Here is a 19,016-nt window from a genome sequence, read left to right as displayed (position 1 = left end):
GTAAGCACGAACGGCACCCAACAGGTGAAGGGTGCTCAGGTTTCCTGAGGGCCTATGGCACCTGGGGTGAGGAAGCGTGTTGCCTTGGTCAAGACTCACATCCACTCCTAAGGTATTATCACTGCATGTACAGATAAGGAAACCAAGGTTCTGAAATGAAGTAACTCAGCCATTTGCTCCACATGCTGACAGGAGGCTTCACCAACCTTAGCACTCATGAGATCCAGAGAGCACTGAGGTACAGTGGCTAAAATCACACTCATCTATTTAACAAACTGAGAAATGGCACCAAGAAAGAGAAGACAAACCAAAGACAACAATGGAGGTAGAGGTTTCAAATCATAGCAGTCTATATTCGGAAGGCACCAATCCCGTGTTGCTGAAGTCCAGATGCCCAGAGAGCCTGAGCTCCCTCCAACCAGTGCTGGGCAGTCCTGGCCCCAGGAGAAACGCTTCCACAGCCAATTTCTTCTACTGTTGAACATGGCACAAGAGTCCACAACTGACAAACAGCGATGGAATTTTCCAACTTAAATTTGTATTAGACTATACACGGTTAATTTCTACATATCTCTGTAAGAAGTTGGATAGCAGCTGCAACACCCTCAGCACTTTTTCTTATGCTGTTGGAGAGAGCACGGAGGTCCTCAGGCTGTGTAAAACAGTTTAAAGTCTTTCAAAGAGTCATGGAGTTCAGACCAGTCCCTTCAGAATTATTTTATTTGAGAATGAGTCCAAATTAAGAATTAAAAAACTCTGAAGGAAAACATCAGAGTCACCATGAGAAATTCAGATGGACAGAATGAGCACATGTTGATCAGTCAGAGAGATCTGAGAGATGCTGAGCAGCAAGGTCAAGGACAGCAATCCCTCCCCCTGGGCACCTCCACAGGGCACACCATGCCTGCATGCTCTACAAACATGTAATGTAAAACTAAGTTTCTTAAGTGACTACATACGTCCATGGGCAACACTTCCAGAAATTAGCATGTGAAACCTCCACAAATGATAAGGTCACAATCTGAAGAAATTTGGGACCAGCCACCCACAGTGTGAATTGGTGACAGTTGCACAACCACCTTGCTAATACGAAATGCACGTATAATAATGTGGAAACACAGAAAAGAGAAACTTCCAATCGCTTGCTAAAGTGATCACCTGAGCTCTTAGCACGACATGGAACAAGCATGGACACTGGGCTGACGATGCAGCGGGATGGGCAGCACCTGGTCACCCTCCACGGGAATGAGGAGATGCAAGGCCAGAACTGGAGAGACACTTCCCTGCACACCAACATGCTTTTTATTTATTGGCATTTATTAATTTATCATATTTTTTTCAGGTAACAAAATAGTATCAAAGTTTGAGTTTACTGATTTCATGTTTTAAAAGTTAAAAAAATGAAGAGCCTTTTTCATGAAAAGCACGATAATGATATACTTCTGAAGACATTACTGTCTAAATTTCTCATTATTGGATTAAATTTCTGAAACTTTATTACAAAGTCACAACTTACAAAGTTGGTGCAGAGCCATTGTCTGTGAGGATGAGTCTGGGATGTTGCTGAATTGTAATGGGAGAGCTGGAACCTGACCCTGAGCTTGCTGATGACACGCTAGGTGGGCGCATCTCAGAGAGATAGTCAGGAGCGGAATCCACCTGGAGTGGTAGCTGGTGAATGTGGATGTCGTCAGTGACGGGGGGGTCCATGACACCACAAGTGAGGATGTGTGAGAGGCTGCAGTCATCGCAAGCACATCTGATCGGGAATTAAGGACAGTTACCAATAGAGCCAACAAAGAAGTTGAGAGCGTGTTGTCTGAAGGCCACTTCCAGGCCTCTACTTGGTTCACTGAAGGTCCCGCAAGCCCACTGCACCCAGACGACACCCCAGGCTCACCTCCGTCTGTAGTTGCAGTTTGGGCAGTCAGGCATGCTCAGTCGTGACGACAACACGTGCCTCATGGTGTCTGTGAAATTGTTCTCACCAGTAACTGCTTTCTTATTAGTTAACTGGAGGAAATTATAAAACAATGGTTTAATTTTGCAAGACACTTCCCCCATTATGTGGTTCATATTTTTAAGTAACTATGGTAATACACATCATGGTCATTTAAAAACCAATGGGCACAGCTTCCTCCAGTGGGACAAGACCAGGAAAAGAGGGCAGCAGACTTGGAGTCCATAGCAGCCGGAGGCTGATCCACACAAGGAACCAGGTGCCATGGACCCGCAAACGCTTTCATCTCCAGCAAACTAGCTATCATGTGCCTTCACAGAAGACATCTGGAAGGTAGGACTGCAGCAGACACCCAACCTTTACCCATGTCTGCTGTGTATTCAGTACTTGCTAATACCAAAAACAAAGCTATAGGAATGGAGACAGGTACATGAGAAGACGCAGACCTGGGAGCCATCTAGGAAGTGGCACCTAAATGTCCAATCAACTAGGTGGGCATCTGGATTTCAAAGAAGGAACTCTGGACCATCTTTGGCAATGGGACATGTGGTGGCTAAAAGGGCCCTTCAACAGGACAGGACACACACAGAATGGGAGGGGGAAGGTGAGTGAGTTGAAATGTGGGTGCCGTCTATATAGCTGGGTGCCCAGGGAAGACCACAGAAGTATGAACGTGGAGACAGGCGTGAGGCCAAGGCCAGGGAATTACCAATATTTAAGGAAAAGACAAGGGAGCAGAGCTCACAAAACAGACCGAGAAAGCAGTTGGAGAAGCAAGAACAGGCGGTGCGGCACATGGGTGAAAGATGGAGGCCAGAGAGTTTCCTAATGAAGCCACACGCCCTGAGACCACTTATGAAAAGGTCAACGGTAATATCTGCCAGAACAGCCTTAGCAGAGGGTGGGGGGCAAGTCTGCCTAGAGGAGGTACCATGGGGAAAAGGAGGTAGGGAGACTGGATTTGCCAGCAACCCCGCTGAAGGTGCAGCGTGGCGCTGGCTGGAGGTCTGTGCACTCTGTCTGGGAAAGCTGAACCCAATTCAATGACTTCAGGTAACATTCTAACTTCACCATGTGTCCCCTTCTACATGTATAAACTGGAAACAGCACTACCTGCCTCTTAGGGGACCGTGGGGACTCGGGGCAATGATGCCTATAAAATACCTGGAGCCATGTGGGCTAGAGGAGGTCACTCAATAAACATGGGTTTTCCCTGAGGAGTATATGAAAAATAAGGAAATAGGTAAATAAAATTAGTTTACCTTGAGGTTAAAAACACTGTTTTTTTTACAGTGTTTTAACATTGACAGGACTTGACAATGTGGTTCTGTTATAACAGAGCATGTTAATGTGCAAAGAAGTCATTTGCTCTGAAATGAAAGATTCTTATTTCCTTTAATTGCCCCTCCTATCAACAACCTTACCTGTTCTTCAATGAATCGCCTTTGTTTAAAAAGCTCCCAGTCCTCTGTTAACATGCGCTGTTTGGTTTTCATTGTCATCTAGAAAGGAGATGTAAAAAAACCCACAAAAAAACCTTAGTATCAGCAACAACTACACAGGATATTTTCAAGGGGAGATTAAAAAAAAAAAATATATATATATATATATATATATAAGCAACATCATCTACAAACAAAACAAAATCCAATACTTCAAATACATTGCCAGGGATTCTATTTCAGCATCTTCCTCAAAATCATCACAAGTACTCTTCTTACATGAAAAACACAGAGATGAGTTTACACTAAAAAGAGAAAACAATATAGTCTAGCTAAGTCTGTCAATACAGTGAATGAATGCCCATTATGTGCCCCGTATATATTAGAGATGAAGGTTCCCAATCCCTCCAGGTACCTATAAGCAGGCACAAGAGAGAAGGTGGATGAACTCTGGATGCACTAAGTTAAGTGCAATGCAGAAAGGAACAACTTACATGACGTTTTTGGATAGTCAAATTCATAGAGAGAAAATGGAAGGGTGGTTGCCAGGGGCTGGGGGAGAGGAGTGGGAAGCTGCTGTTTAATGGGGACAGAGGTTCAGCACAAAATGGTGAGAAAGTTCTGGAGCTGGATGGTGGTGATGGTTGCACAACAATATGAATGCACTTAACACCACTGACATGCATACTTAAAAACGGTTAAAACGATAAACTGCATGTTATGTATATTTTACCACAATTAAAAAAAAAAATTGAGGGAACAGGGAGTAGGCTCAGAGCAGTGTCTTACTTGGGAAGGGAGGATGAAACTTGATGCTTACATACATGTATTCTTATAATTATTAAAAATGTAAGATTAACTAAAGAATAAAAATGGGATATGTATCTTCCAAAATACGAGAAGAAAAAAAAGGGCGGGGGGATATATTCAATCCTACAGGCAAGAGAATGCTACAACTAAGCCCTCCAAAATAAGAGTGATTTCATAAAATAAAATTCATGCATTTTGAAATTTTATAAAAAGTAATTTAAACTATTAGAGAAGAAATCAAAGTTAAAATAACAGTCTGGGGGAGAGGAAGGGGAAAAGGAGGAACTGGTAAAGGGACATGAAAATCAAGTACATTGCATATTGACAAATTTTAAAAAAAAATTAGTCTAGAAATGACTGACAATAAAAGCCCACAAATCAAATTTTGTGAGATGTACCCAACATGTAGAAGAAAATACTAAAGGTATTTATGAGAAAACAAAACAGCAAAAAAAAAAAAAAAGACTGAAAAGTAAGTGTTCAACTTAAGAAGCTAAAGAAAACAAAAGTAATAAGGTACGAAGGAATCAAAGGTAAAAGAAGAAATTACTGAGAAAACAAAGAAGCAAACATGATCAATAAAACCAAAAGTTGGTTCTCCAAACTTCTTCCAAGGCTAAACGAAGGGAAAAAAAAGATAAAAAAAAAACAAAAACAAAAACATTAGGAATGAGAAAGGACACAGATATAGATGAAGATTTTTTTTAACCAACAGAAAAAATATCTGTACAAATTTATACTTTTCCATATCTAAGGAAGAATTGCAAACAAGTGGTTCACGGCTACTCTGTTGGACCGACACAGTGTTTTTTACAAGTTGAATCAACATTAAAACATTAAAACTGGAGATTTCACATAACAGTCCAGATTTCTGGCTTCTCTCGACAACTTAGCAGCTCTGGTGACCTTGTGAGAAGACACCTGGAACCAAATGCAGGCCCTAGTCCCTCAGGGCCTGTCCATGACCAGGATGGGCGACTTCCTTTGGAAAGTGGAGAAAGTGCTCTCCATCCAACTGTGAAAGTAAGTGCCAGGCCACGGGCCCCACAGGAATTCTGGCAGCCACTCCACTCCGCCTGCTCACATGCTCTTCCCTGGCCCTGTATGCGTGAGCTGGTGACCTTTCATCTAAATGATGCTGATAACTTCCCAAGCAAAAATCAATTTGTGGGCCGGCCCGGTGGCGCACTGGATAGTGCGCCGCTTGGGAGGCGCGGCGGCGCTCCCGCCCGAGGGTTCGGATCCCACATACAGACCGGTTCCCACTCACTGGCTGAGCGAGGTGCGGGAGTGACGCCGAGGGTTGCGATCCCGTTGCCGGTCCCCGGTCCGGTCCGGGGGCAACACTGAGGGTTGCAATCCGTTGCCGGAAACGGAAAAAGACAAAAAGACAAAAAAAAAAAAAAAATTGTAAAATTGACTCAAGAAGTAGAAGAAAACTTCAAACAGAGTCACAAATGCAACATAAACTGAAAAGACAGATCTGTACTCCTTCTTCTTCCTTTTTACAAAAATGAATCAGGCCCCAAAGTTTTATGGTTGGTTATATCAAAATCTTCATGGAACATAAAGTTCATTCCTGAAAACTGAAAAATCACAGGAAGTTTCTCAATTTATTCTATGAAGCTAGCATAACCATCACACAAAACAAACAAGACCTCAAACAAATACCAAGGGTTATGTGCATGTAAACAGGGATGAGAAGGGAACAGGCAGGAATACAAACGGTTTTATTAAGGTCATAACATTAGGTCATTATTCTTCCTTTTCAATTTTTTCTTTAAAATATAAAGAACAGAGAAACATATTAAACACCACCACAGGAGAGGCAAACAGCAAAATCCAGATTTTGGGACACTAACTCTACAGGCCAGTTTCTTCAACCAATAAATTACAAGGGAAAAAACAAAGAGGAGGGAATGCAAGAATATTTCAAAATCAGGAAACCTAATCTCTTTTTTTTTTTTTCCTTTTTTTGTCTTTTTTTCGTGACCGGCAACGGATCGCAACCCTCAGTGTCGCGCCCGTACTGGATCGGGACCGGCAACGGGATCACAACCCTTGGTGTTGCGCCCGCACCTCGCTCAGCCATTGAGCGGCCGGTCTGTATGTGGGATCCGAACCCTCGGCGGGAGCGCAGCCGTGCTCCCAAGCGGCGCACTGTAGCAGTGCGCCACCGGGCCGGCCCAGGAAACCTAATCTGTTAATTCATACAGAAATAAAAGAAAAAACATGAGATCGAATTTGACAACTATTCCTGTTTCTTTTAAAAAATAATAAGCTATGGGCCGGCCCGGTGGCGCACTGGATAGTGTGCCGCTTGGGAAGCGCGGCGGCGCTCCCGCCCGAGGGTTCGGATCCCACATACAGACCGGTTCCCGCTCACTGGCTGAGCGAGGCGCGGGAGCAACACCGAGGGTTGCGATCCCGTTGCCGGTCCCCGGTCCGGTACGGGGGCAACACTGAGGGTTGCGATCCGTTGCCGGACACGGAAAAAGACAAAAAGACAAAAAATAATAATAATAATAATAATAAGCTAGGAAAAAAAGTGAACTTCTTTAGTTTGCTAAAAAGTATCAAAAGTCTGTATGGCAAACATCAAACTTCATGGTAAAGCATCCAAAACACCCCCTGAAACCAGTAACTGGACAAGGGCACCACTATCAACGTTCCTATTCAGTCTGGTCTGAAGATAAAAGCTGAAGCAAAAAAAAGTTCAAATCCTGGAACAGATGAGACAAAACTATCATTTTTTGTAGGCGGCATTTTGTAGGCGGCATCATAATCTCCCAGACAATTCAAGACAATCAACTCAAAAACAACTAGAGTGAAAAAGGGAGTTTGGTGAGACGACAGGCAGGGTGCAGGCCTGCTCTCCTGGTCACCTGAGTTAACTCTGCAAAAATGTAGACCCCAAACACCTGTTCCCCAATGTTCATTGCAGCACTCTTTACAATAGCCAAGAGTTGGAACCAGCCCAAATGTCCATCATCGGATGAGTGGATACCGAAAATGTGGTATATCTACACAATGGAATACTACTCAGCTATAAAAACGAATGAAATACTGCCATTTGCAACAACATGGATGGACCTTGAGAGAATTATATTAAGTGAAACAAGTCAGGCACAGAAAGAGAAATACCACATGTTCTCACTTATTGGTGGGAGCTAAAAATAAATAAATAAATTCACTCACACACACACACACACACACACACACAAAACGGGGGGCGGGGAGGGGGGAGAAGATATAACAACTATAATTTTTTGAAGGTGTTACAACAAGCAAACAGAAAGGACATTGTTGGGTGGGAGGGAGGAGAGGATGGAGGGAGGGAGGTTTCGGTAATGGGCCATAATAATCAACCACATTGTATATCGACAAAATAAAAATTTAAAGGAAAAAAAAAATGTAGACCCCAATAAATACACTACTCACGACAGCCCTAACACATACAATACTGAGGCATAAACTGGGTAAGAAATGTACAAATAATAAAGCCATAACACAGGATATAAAAAATGACCTAAAAAGGGAGACAAACCACGTTCGTGGACAGGAAGATTCATTACTGGTGCCAGTTCTCCCTTTTCATTATGTGTTTGCAGCTTTCAGGAAAAACATTGTATCAGTCTGTTTTGTGTTGCTATAACAGAATACCTGAGACTGGGTAATTTACAAACAACAGAAGTTTATTTGTCTTACAATTCTGGGACAGCTGCATCTGGTGCGGGCCTCAGGCTGCTTCTACTCATGGCAGAAAATGGCAGGCAGCCAGTGGGTACAAGCAGATCACATGGCAAGAGGAAGCGAGAGAGAAGGTGCCAAGGTCTTTTAAACAACCAGCTCTCGTGGGAACTAATAGAGCGAGAACTCACTCATTACTCCCTCCACCCAGGGAGAACATTAATCCATTCATGAGGGATCTGCCCCCATGACTCAAACTGCCACACTGGGGATCAGATTTCCACAAGTTCTGGAATACATCCAAACTCCATCAAATATTTTCCTTACAAGTAACTATTACAAGTTTAAAAAATGATTTTAAATGAGCCAAAAATTAGGAAATGTAGCCACATTTTAAAAATCTTAGTACAGGGGCCGGCCCGGTGGCGCACTGGATAGTGCGCCGCTTGGGAAGCATGGCGGCGCTCCCGCCCGAGGGTTCGGATCCCACATACAGACCGGTTCCCGCTCACTGGCTGAGCGAGGCGCGGGAGCAACACCGAGGGTTGCAATCCCGTTGCCGGTCCCCGGTCCGGTCCGGGGGCAACACTGAGGGTTGCGATCCGTTGCCGGACACGGAAAAAACAGACAAAAGACAAAAAAAAAAAAAAAAAAATCTTAGTACAGAGCTCAAAAGTTGTTTGAGAACGAGCATCGATAAACACCTCCTCTTTGACCCTTTCCTCACATCCTCTGGGTAAAATTATTTTTTGAACAAATTTGGGTACCTGCAGGCTTATGTATGTGTCAAACCACATAGAAAGAACAAATTTTAAAAAGCAAACAAAAATAATTGATTTTGAAGCTGTCAACTGTCCCCCCACATCTGACATTCAATTATTTTACAAGTGTTCAACATTTTGAAATCTTTGAATTAGTATAAAATTTCTAAAATACTACTTGATTGAAAGTAGTTGATATCCATTCCAATGGTTTTAAATTAAATGCCATTTGAAAATGGTTCCCGAGGAGACTGGAGTGATGCAGCCACAAGGCAAGGAACACTGGGAGCCACCAGAAATTGTAAGAGCCAAGGACACCTGGATTTTGGAGTGGATGAGTAAATTTCTGGCGCATTCACGCACACACACATGGTACACACACGGTACACACAAACAAACGCACGCACGCACACACGCACACACACACACACACACACACACACACACACACACACACACACACACACACACACACACACACACACACACACACACACACACACACACGTTCCAGAATGACTATTATTACTCCCTCGATGCTACTCAAAGTGGCTCAATTTCTCTAATGTGTATTAATGGCATCTTGGTTTCTCATGGTTTCTTGACAGGCGAGTGAAAATGTGAATGCATCTTCTGGCTGCTTTAGTAAAGAGACTGGTTTTTCTTTGTGAAAAAGATGTAACACACAATTTAAAAGAAATACATTCAATTTCAGCTTTACTCTGCAACACTGCATTTTCTCCCTAGAGAAAATATATACTGTTATTTTGACACATATCCCATTTTCACCAGAACAGCAGTGATAATGCTGCTTATTATATTCCTAAATGAATGTTTAACTACAGGCAACAGATACATCAAGAAATTACTATTCCTAAAGCATTCTTCAGTCTTGGCAAAGGAATTTCTCCTTTTTCAAAGATCTGTCCTAAAGAACTTTGTGTTTAGTCATGGTTCAAGTGGAGAAATGAAGGAAATTTCTGAAACTAGAATTCTGTCTACCACATCCATCACATGTAATCAATAAGGGTAACACCACAGGCTATCAAGGGAACAGTATGTGGCAGACATGAACCACATCTGAACCCCAACAGGCCTGCCTGCCTGAGGGTCTGGGGCAGCCTCTTGTCATTTGTTGATGTGGTAACACTGTCACTCTCTAGAACTCCAGGAGCAGCAATGAGGCTCTATCCACGCTGTGCCCAGCACAGTGCTCAGTAAAGGGCCATCTACCTTCTTTTCTGTTCACCTAAGTGAATTATATCATTTTTCTGAAATCACCTAAAGGTCACAAGTTATTCACAACCTCAGAAGCTTACTTTGACACTACGTGATGAAAAGTCAGGGATAAATCAGGCTGCCCAACTCTAGTGAACAGCATTGATCTGTATAGAAGAAAATGCCAAATGCAGAGAGAGAGAGGAGATGGAAGTCCTGGTCAGAGAAGCTTCGAGACTCCAGCTTCTCGGTGACAGGCCAGCCTACATGCTCAGCACCAGGACCAGCGCTGCTTCCACACCTGCAGGCCTCCCCGAAGGGTACTCTGCAAACCCCTGACAAGCAGTAAGCACCAGGCACAGAGGCCACTGCCAGGGACAGATGTGTCCCTCAAACGAAATCTGAGATGCAGGAGACCTCAGAGTCACCTAGTCCAACCATGTCTCAGACTTTTCTGCCAGCTCGCTTCTGCACATTCCCTATCACGGGGAACCCTTCTCCACACTACACAGCCCGTTCTCTCTGAGCGGCTCTTGCAGAATTTTTCTTGGGAGTACACAGAGCTGTAATATCCTCCTACCCTAGGGGGTCTGGACTCCACTCCCTAGGACAAGCTGAACGTCTCCCACACAGTGACACATCTTGGCATTATAGAGAATTTAGAATTATGAAATATAAAGGCTAAGATAAAACTAAAACGTCACCTAACATGACTCAAGATGCTGGGCAGCCGCCCCAAGTCCTTTATGCTCCGCTGCCTGGTGGAGATGGCCTGGCCAGAGTTGCCCCAAGGACAGATAGCTTGGCCGTCACTGTCCTGACTCTAGGGCCTTCCACATGCTCTGACCCTTGACTTCAGCCTGTCACGTCTTCCTGGCTCTGATCCTACCCTGCAGTGGATTCACCAGGATCCAGCTTCTCTATCTGCACATCCGTTACTGCGACAACGCTACAGGACCACGGAGGCCCCTGACACGTTCTTTGGGCCAGCAGCAACACCACTTTGGGCTGTCTGGAGGCACTGCTGGCTCAGTGGGTTCTCAGGGTGCTGGCACACGGATCGCTGGAGTTTAGAGTGGCCATACCAATGGTGCTTCCCTTCTCTGCCAGTCCCATAATGTTGTCAAAGGTGGACCATGGGTGTGTAGGCGAAGGTCTTTAGTGAGGACAGGCAGGTCCTATGCAGACTTTCTGTCAGTTCCCTGGGGGGTGTCTAGGACCTAATGTACATGACTTACTATAGCTGAAGCTGGCAGACAAAGACTAAGCAGGTGACATTATCTTGTGTACAGAGACGCTGGTGGTTCAGGACCCTTCCGCATGCATCCCACAAAGTAGTACCTTTCGTAGTCTTGAGACCCCTGCCCTCCGTGGTGGCCCTTCCCAGTGTGCGTCTCCACTCCCACCAGGATGGCTTTTGCTTCTCGTGCCTCGCTGCCCCTCTGTTAAGGCCAGTGCACCTCAGCAGCTGCCTTCTACCATTCGCTTGAACCCCAACCACAAGTCAGCCAGGTGGAGAAGCTGGTGGTGAGCCCTGCATTTTTTGCTCTCAAGGTCTTTCATTTACAGAGCACTGATGACTCGAAACCCCAGCAAATCAGAGATGTCACTGCCTCTACCTGATCTCTGTACTCTCAATAAACCACCACGCCTAGCTGCCATGGGATATTCTCTATAGGTAACCCACTAACCAGCTTACTACAGTACAATTTACAACACAAGGAACTATTTACTGTAGTTCTGCTTTTTAAAAATTACACACAAAATACTTAATTAAAATTATAAAATACAAAGGCTCAAAAAAACCTAAAATGTCATCTAATGTGATTCTCTCATTTTGCAGGGGGGAGACTGAGATCTAGGGAGGAGAAAGTTTGAGCAGGGCTCATGGGGACCATTTGAAGCTGCAGCCTGGAATCAACTGCCAGGCAGGGTCCTCCCTGGACCCCAAGCCAAGAGCATCAGAGGGGAACGGCAAACTCAGCAACACACCACTGGGTCCACACTGCCACAGCCCCGAGCACCTGTGCTGGAGTAGGCACTGCAGGTGAACTTCTCCCCTCCTGGCTCCTGCTCCCTCTACTAGCAGAACAGCAAATTCCTGGAAATGGGCTGGTGCATGTGCGGGTGGCAGAGGGCAAAGGAGAGAATGGCTTTTGACACCCTTTCTGTGGTCTTGCTGCTGGCTGCCTGCATATTCAGGGCCTTGCGGGATGAAGGCTGCAGAGGTGCTCCTGTGGTAGTGCTCTGCTTGGGGTTGGCTCTGCCCATCCAGCCACTCCCCAGCCAGGTAAGCCACGGGCAGAGCTTTACGACTACCTGACCCTGCTCCAGCGTCTGCCCAACTGAAATCTGAAGAGCAGCTTGGGGACAGCCCTGCACTTACAGTGACCTAAGCCAAGGAGTCATTGGTCAGTGACAAGCCACAGCTGGAAAATAAATCTCTGGTTGCAAAAACATGAATAAGGGATATACCCATTTTGAAGAAAACGCAGAACAATTGCTCCCAATCCCCATGAGCGGGCCCAGGACAGCAGGTAGAGTGACCCTCGTGGCCTCTGCCTCAGCCTAATCTTTAAAATGTCATCTAATGTGATTTTCTCATTTCTGCACATGCAGTGACTGGGGAAGAGGCCCAGGCCTGGCATAGGCAGATCCTGTGTGAGTCTCAGGGCCACCTACCCTAAGACGAGCTCAAGAGCACTGAATCCCATAGCGTGACAAAGTTGAAACTTATTCTACTGAAGCTGACAAAGGTTCAAGGCAGTGCAGTGCAGAAGAATACAGAAAAAGAGATTCTCTCAAGTCATGGTGGGCAGGCGTGCAGGTAGGGAGACAGCCTGGGCCACAATGGGCTCTTGGCAGGGAAGGTGGAGGCAGGTGGGAGCTGCAGGGGAAGCCACTGGGCAGGATGGCAAGTTCCTTGGGCCCAGCGTGGCTGTTGACCAGAGTTAAGAGTCCACAGTGGCCTGGAGGTGGCAACATCAGTGAAATGGTTCATGTGGGGCAACTAGCACACTCTAGCCCTCCCTTCATCCAGCTACTCACAGCACTCAAACGGGGAGTGCCAACAAAGGGCCATAGTCGCATCCAAGTGGCACCAGAGATTCCGGAGCAGAAAGGGGACTAGCATACGTCTTAAGCCAGGACCAAGGTTCTATTTTCCTACAAAAATAGTTTCAAAAGTTCTACCTGACCTGCTAAAGAAAAGCAAAAAAAAAAAAAAAAAGTCTCCAAAGTAAACACAGAGCTCGGTCATTTCCTCTTTAGTGCTCATTCTACGACTGCTACCTTTAATTTTAGCAGCTCTGAATGCCTTCCTTGCCCAACCCTACCAGAGGTTCTAGAGAGGCAGGCCGGCTGGGTTGGGCAGGAGGGGACACCATCTCAAAGATCCGCTTGTGTCACCTCTGTTGAGCAGCTTTGGCTGCCTACGTGCCTTCCCTCCAGATCCACCTCTAACAGGTGCGCCCCTCCCTCCTCTGTTCTTTTCTGCCCTTGCAACCCACCTGCCGCCTATGTATGCATGTCTGCGCTCCCCTTCTAGACAGTTCTGGACGGATGGAGAATGGGCTCTGAACAGCAGAGTGTTCAGTAAACGTTTCCCAGAATTACGGGGCTTGGCGACTCCTGCATCCCCATGATGCCACAGAGCCTGGGTGGCAGCCTGTGCGAGCGACAGTGGGAGTGCCCTGGCTGAGGCAGACCTGGCCAGTTGCTGCCACCACACCTCAGCACAGCCAGGCCAGGGCCATCTGTGGTGCTGCATGGCTTTCCCATCCCTTCTGGAAAATCAGTGCTGACACTTGGAGTCTACATGTGCATGCTTGGAACCTCTGCTGGGAGCCCTCCACTTGCACCGAGGGACACAGCTAGCGCATTGGTGCACATGCCTTCAACACAGAGGGTTCCCACTGTGTGCACACACTTGGCGTGGGCGGCCTCTGTATGTGGTGCTCACCTGCTCGTCCACGTAGGCGTCAATCCTCTTCTGGCACTCCAGCCACTCCTCGGCGACCCTGCGCAGCTCTTCCTCAGAGCGCTGGTACCTCTGTAACAAGGTACTGTACATGTCCTCATTGCAGGTGTCATGTGTGGTGGTTCCCAGCCTGGGGGAGGGACAGCCTTGTAAGAAAAGGAAGAGTCCAGAGGCTCTGAGCCAGAAGCCAGAGGTTTCCTTCCTGTTGCTCCAGTCCTGTTTGCTACCTCACCTCCCACCATGAAAAACAAAGGATGCTACTACACACCACAACAGGGTTGCTGTGAGGGATTAACAGATTACAGAGGTGACAAGGCACCCGGCACAGAATCTGGTATAAAGATGTGCAAGAAATAACAGCTGCCAAGGAAAAAACTTAGCAATAAATAACGTTGTTCTAAAAAGACTAAGGCTAATGTGGGGCTGTGAACTATTCTTCCCTATTGAAATACACTGACCATTTAATGAGAAGTAAAAATTTTAGAACTGGTTTTCAAATAAACTAAAACAAAAAATTTGATTCAACTGAAGAAATATAATTATAGTTTCATGTCCTCTATAGTATATTGTATGAAGAAAGATGGCAACAATGGCCAGCTGCCAAAAAAAAAAAAAAAAAAGATGGTAAAATGGGAAATGAGACAATAAATAGGAAACAAAAGATATACATAGGTGGACAGTAAGAAAAAACATCTGAATAATTTCTGAAAAAGAGGATATGGGGTAAGAAGGTGACTTTGGAGAGGAAAGGGCTGGGGGCGGGCATGAGGACAAGGGGAGGTATGGAGACACATGCAGGGCATCAACTGAAAAACTTCATTTTCTTAACACCTAAATACATCAATATGTCAACCAAAATAACTGAAATAAAGACATCTTCACAAGGACCATTCAAAATCAAAGACGATATTTATAACATACCAAGAGCCCAAAGATTATGTGCAGGGCTAGAAATTAGCACAGTTTATATAAAAAACTGGAACCTACCCATAGGGGATCAATAAAATACATTATGGTTTGTCCAAACAAAGGGGTACTAGGTAACCAGGTACTTGTTATAAATTTTATAATTAGTCTATTCGTCTTATGTGTACACATATGTATATGCAGGTACTTCAAAAAGTTAAAAGAAAATACAAATCTTTCTATAAACTTTTTGAAGTCCCCGTGCACGTATATATCCACATGTATGCATTCTGAAATGGAAAGATGGCCATTTTAAGTAAAGGAATGACTATAGCATCATGTTTAGAAACGTGGCAGGGGGGGGATGGACATAGAAAAAAACAGTGTATAAGAAACACCAAACTGTTGACAGTACCTCTCCTAATGATTTTCTGTATTTTTAGAATTGTATTTGTAATGATGATCTAATAATTTTATAATAAAAATAAACACTCAAGCTGTTTAAAAATTAAAACCTTTTCACTGGTGGAAATGGCTCCTACTTCTCCTGTTACCTGTCTCCACCCTTGGCTGAGTCATGCTGTGAAATCTGTGTAAAAATGGGAACCTGCAAAAAACCTCTTGGTTGCTGAAGCTAAATACACGTGTGCATCTATGACACTCCCTTCAAAGAGGAAGCAGGCAGAAATAAGCTGTAACCGAGCAGTTGCTTAGGGAAACCCAGAAAAAGAAAAGAAAACAATACTGACAGTGATTGGGGCTATTTCAAACATCCAGGCTGTTCTTCTAAGGCTGTTTCTTTTCCTCAGGAAACAAAAATCCTCAAGACACGGACTCCACTGACACCATGTGTCTCTTCTGGGCCCTGCACCCTGTCTAGTGTGACCCCAGGTTCCAAGAACACAGCCTCGCATCTCGCCAAGTTGCAGCCTGTGAAGAAGAGGTTTTCTCCCTATTCCTGCTGCTACCAGCTTCGCTCTTCGCATGACTGATTTCCATTCTTCATGCAAAGCACAATTGCTATGTAATTCCATCTTGGCCCTGTTGTGCCACTGGAAAGCTGGGATGCTAAGGGACACCAGCATGACATCCTGTCACCTGCTCCTTGTCCCACTCCTACTAGAAGAACTTCTCTCTTCCAAGTTACAGAACATAAACTTGTACTATTTTGAGTCAAGGGAGAGAAAAGCACATGGGGGTCCTGGAGATGTCTTTGGTGGTGTAGCCACAACGTACACTGCAGGCACAGGGCTTACATGCAAGCAGAATTGTGCTGGGATCAAGAGAGTCACAAGGACTATCCACAGGGCTGAATTAAATCAGTGGTTCAGCAGATAAGTTTCTGTCTAAATATTCCATCTGCAAATACAAGACAGTGCCATGGAAACACAGTTAGCCTCCATGTCTGTGGGTTCTGCATCTGTGAATTCAACCAACCACAGATCAAAATATTTGAAAAAAAAAAAAACTGCATCTATAATGAACATCTACAAAACTTCTTATTGTCATTATTCTCTAAACAATACAGTATAACATTTACACAGCATTTACATTGTATTAGGTATTATAAGTGATCTATAGATGATTCAAAGTATATGGGAGGATGTGTGTACATTATATACAAATACTGTGTCATTTTATATCAGGGACTCGAGCATCTACAGACTTTGGTATCCTCGGGGATCCTGGAACCAATCCCCTATGGATACCAAGGATGACTGTATACTCATTATAATGTTACAAATTGTGGAATATACTAAAAAGCACATGTACTTCACAGGGCCTGGTTTTCCAAAGCCTTGCAGTTTCAAATATGGACCTTGCAAGGACAGAAAATTTTCTTCAGGCTATAAGTCTCTGTTGCAAGATGAGGACTGTGGCACAGCAGGTTGCCAGCTCAAAGACAGACTAGTTACTGATTGTTAGGTAAAGATACTGAGAGATTGCTGTTAAGAAGGGATGTTTGCTAAGATCAAACTGTTGTTGATAGGACCACTTAATTGCCTTACTGGAATGTCATCTGGCTTGTTTCACTGAAAGTTACCAGCCTATACTGTTAAACGATAACCCCACCTATGTTTCTTCCTGTAACTTCCTGGTCTGGAAAATAAATGCAGGAAGAGAACCCCAATTCGGTGTTAATTTCCCAAGGAAGGGATGGCTCTTGCTTGAGCATCCCAAAGGGAGATTAACCACTTCGGGGCCCCTCACTGCTCAGGAGAGATGGGCTTTGAGTAATCCTTTGCATCTCTGTCACCCAGGAGAAGTGGGGTGACAAATCCATGGGGGGTGAAGCAACACAAAGCAACAACAAATAATGTGTATGTGAAACATTATTATCAGTGATAAGGAGAATGAAATAAAATCAGTTTGGGGCAGCCCACTCCACCCGGAAGCAGGCAACAAGCAGAGCATGCCTGGGGTCCTAGGCAGGAGCCAAGGGCAGCACCCCCTGCCCAGAAGCAGGCAAAGAGCATGCTGAAAACACAGCTTCCACGTGGGTGGCCCACCACACCTGCCACCACAGCCATGACTGCTGCAAACAAGGCTCTATGCCACTGCAGTAGCCACAGCCACTGTGCAGGTGGCCCGCCAGACTCTTGACTGCATTGAGTAGGAGAGTCACCAGAAGATACCAGAAAAAGAAGCAGACATCTCCCTCCTCAAAGCCCATTCCAGAGTAACAGAAGAAGCAACTGCTCTACCAGGTGACCAGACATCAACATACAGATATTAGAAATACGAAAATCCAAGAAAATATAATACCACCAAAAGAATATAGTAGTTCTCAAATACCAGACTCTGTAGAGCAGGAAACTCTTGAAATGACTGAAAAGGAGTTCCGTGCAACAATCTTAGGGAAATTCACTGACATACAAGAAGACTCAGACAACACTATGAAACAAGAAAAAAAAAATCCTAAATAAAAAACACAACTGAGAGCTTAAGGAGCAAGCTAGAACAAGCAGAAGAAAAAATTTCTGATCTTGAAGATAGTCTTTTCAAAATAAACCACACGAACAAACAAAAAAAAAAGTAAAAAAGAATTTTTAAAAATGAAGGAAATCTAAGAGAGTTCGCAGACAACCTTAAGCACACAAACATTCAAATCATGGTGTTCCAGAAGGGGAGGAGAAAGGAAAAGGCATGGAAAACCTACTCAACAAAATAATAACAGAAACTTCCCAGGTACAGGGAGAGACACGGACCTTCAGATCCAGGAGGCACAATTTCCCAAGCAGATTCAACTCAAAAAGGTTCTCTCCAAGCACATTATAATCAAACTGTCAAAGCTCAAAGACTGAGAGAGAATCTTAAAAGAAACAAGAGAAAAGCGTCTAGTCACCTATAAGGGAGCCTCTACCAAACTAACATCAGACCTCAACAGAAACTCTACAGGTCAGGATAAAATTGGACAAAATATTCAAAATACTAAAAGGAAAAAAACTGCCAGCCAAGAATACTGTACCCAGCAAGGCTCTCCTTCAGAAGAGAGGCAAAAATATTTTCCAGACAAACAAAAACTGTGAGAGTTCACCACCACACGACCAGCCCTACAACAAATCCTCAAAGAAGTCTTGCATCTGGAATCCAAAAAATGATAATCACTACCACAAATACACAAAAAAGAACAAAACCCACTGGAAGAACAAAAATGCAAACAAGAAAGAGAAACTAAAACTTACTATCACAAAAAACCATAATGAAAATAAAAAACAACAAAAAAACCCTCCAAAAAACACAAAAAAACCCATAATGACAATGTAATAATGCCCTGCTTTATTTCTGATTTTAGTAATTCCAATCTTCTCTTTTTCTTGGTCAATCCAGATAGAGGTTTGCGAATTTTGTTGATCTTTTAAAAGAATCAACTTTTGGGGTTTTGTTGATGCTCTCCATTATTTTTTAATTCCCTACTTCATACATTTCTGTTATTACCTACATTTGTTATTACCTATATTTGCTTTTGATTTAGTTTGCTCTTCTTCTATTTTCTTAAGATAGAAGATTACATTACTGATTTGAGATTTTTATTTCTAATATAGGTGTTTACAAGTATAAATTTTCCTCTAAGCACTGCATGAGCCCTGCATCCTATAAATTTTGATATGTTTCATTTTGATTTTTATCTTAAAGTACTCTCAAATTTCCCTGTGATATTTCTTTTTGCTCATTGTTTAGGACAGTGCTGTTTAATTTCCACACATTTGTGAATTTTCTAAATTTCCTTCTGTTATTGTGGTCAGAGA

The 19,016-nt window shown here is 44.0% G+C and overlaps 1 protein-coding gene across 3 annotated transcripts in view; it reads right to left on the bottom strand.

Annotated features, from left to right (window-relative positions):
• FAM193A (family with sequence similarity 193, member A) overlaps positions 1 to 19,016 on the bottom strand; it is a 111,229-nt gene that overhangs the window by 57,498 nt on the left and 34,715 nt on the right. For all 3 annotated transcript variants that reach the window (XM_008567810.1, XM_008567808.1, XM_008567809.1), the window contains exons 6-9: positions 13,843 to 13,990; positions 3,385 to 3,462; positions 1,901 to 2,013; positions 1,517 to 1,759 (exon numbers count right to left, since the gene is read on the bottom strand). In XM_008567810.1, the coding sequence (XP_008566032.1) occupies positions 1,517 to 1,759; positions 1,901 to 2,013; positions 3,385 to 3,462; positions 13,843 to 13,990 (582 nt within the window). The remainder of the gene's footprint in view (positions 1 to 1,516; positions 1,760 to 1,900; positions 2,014 to 3,384; positions 3,463 to 13,842; positions 13,991 to 19,016) is intronic.

The sequence above is a fragment of the Galeopterus variegatus genome, unplaced genomic scaffold (assembly GCF_000696425.1).
Source record: "Galeopterus variegatus unplaced genomic scaffold, G_variegatus-3.0.2 Scaffold347, whole genome shotgun sequence".
NCBI classification, from domain to species: domain Eukaryota; kingdom Metazoa; phylum Chordata; class Mammalia; order Dermoptera; family Cynocephalidae; genus Galeopterus; species Galeopterus variegatus.
This window is presented reverse-complemented; position numbering and strand designations above follow the sequence as displayed.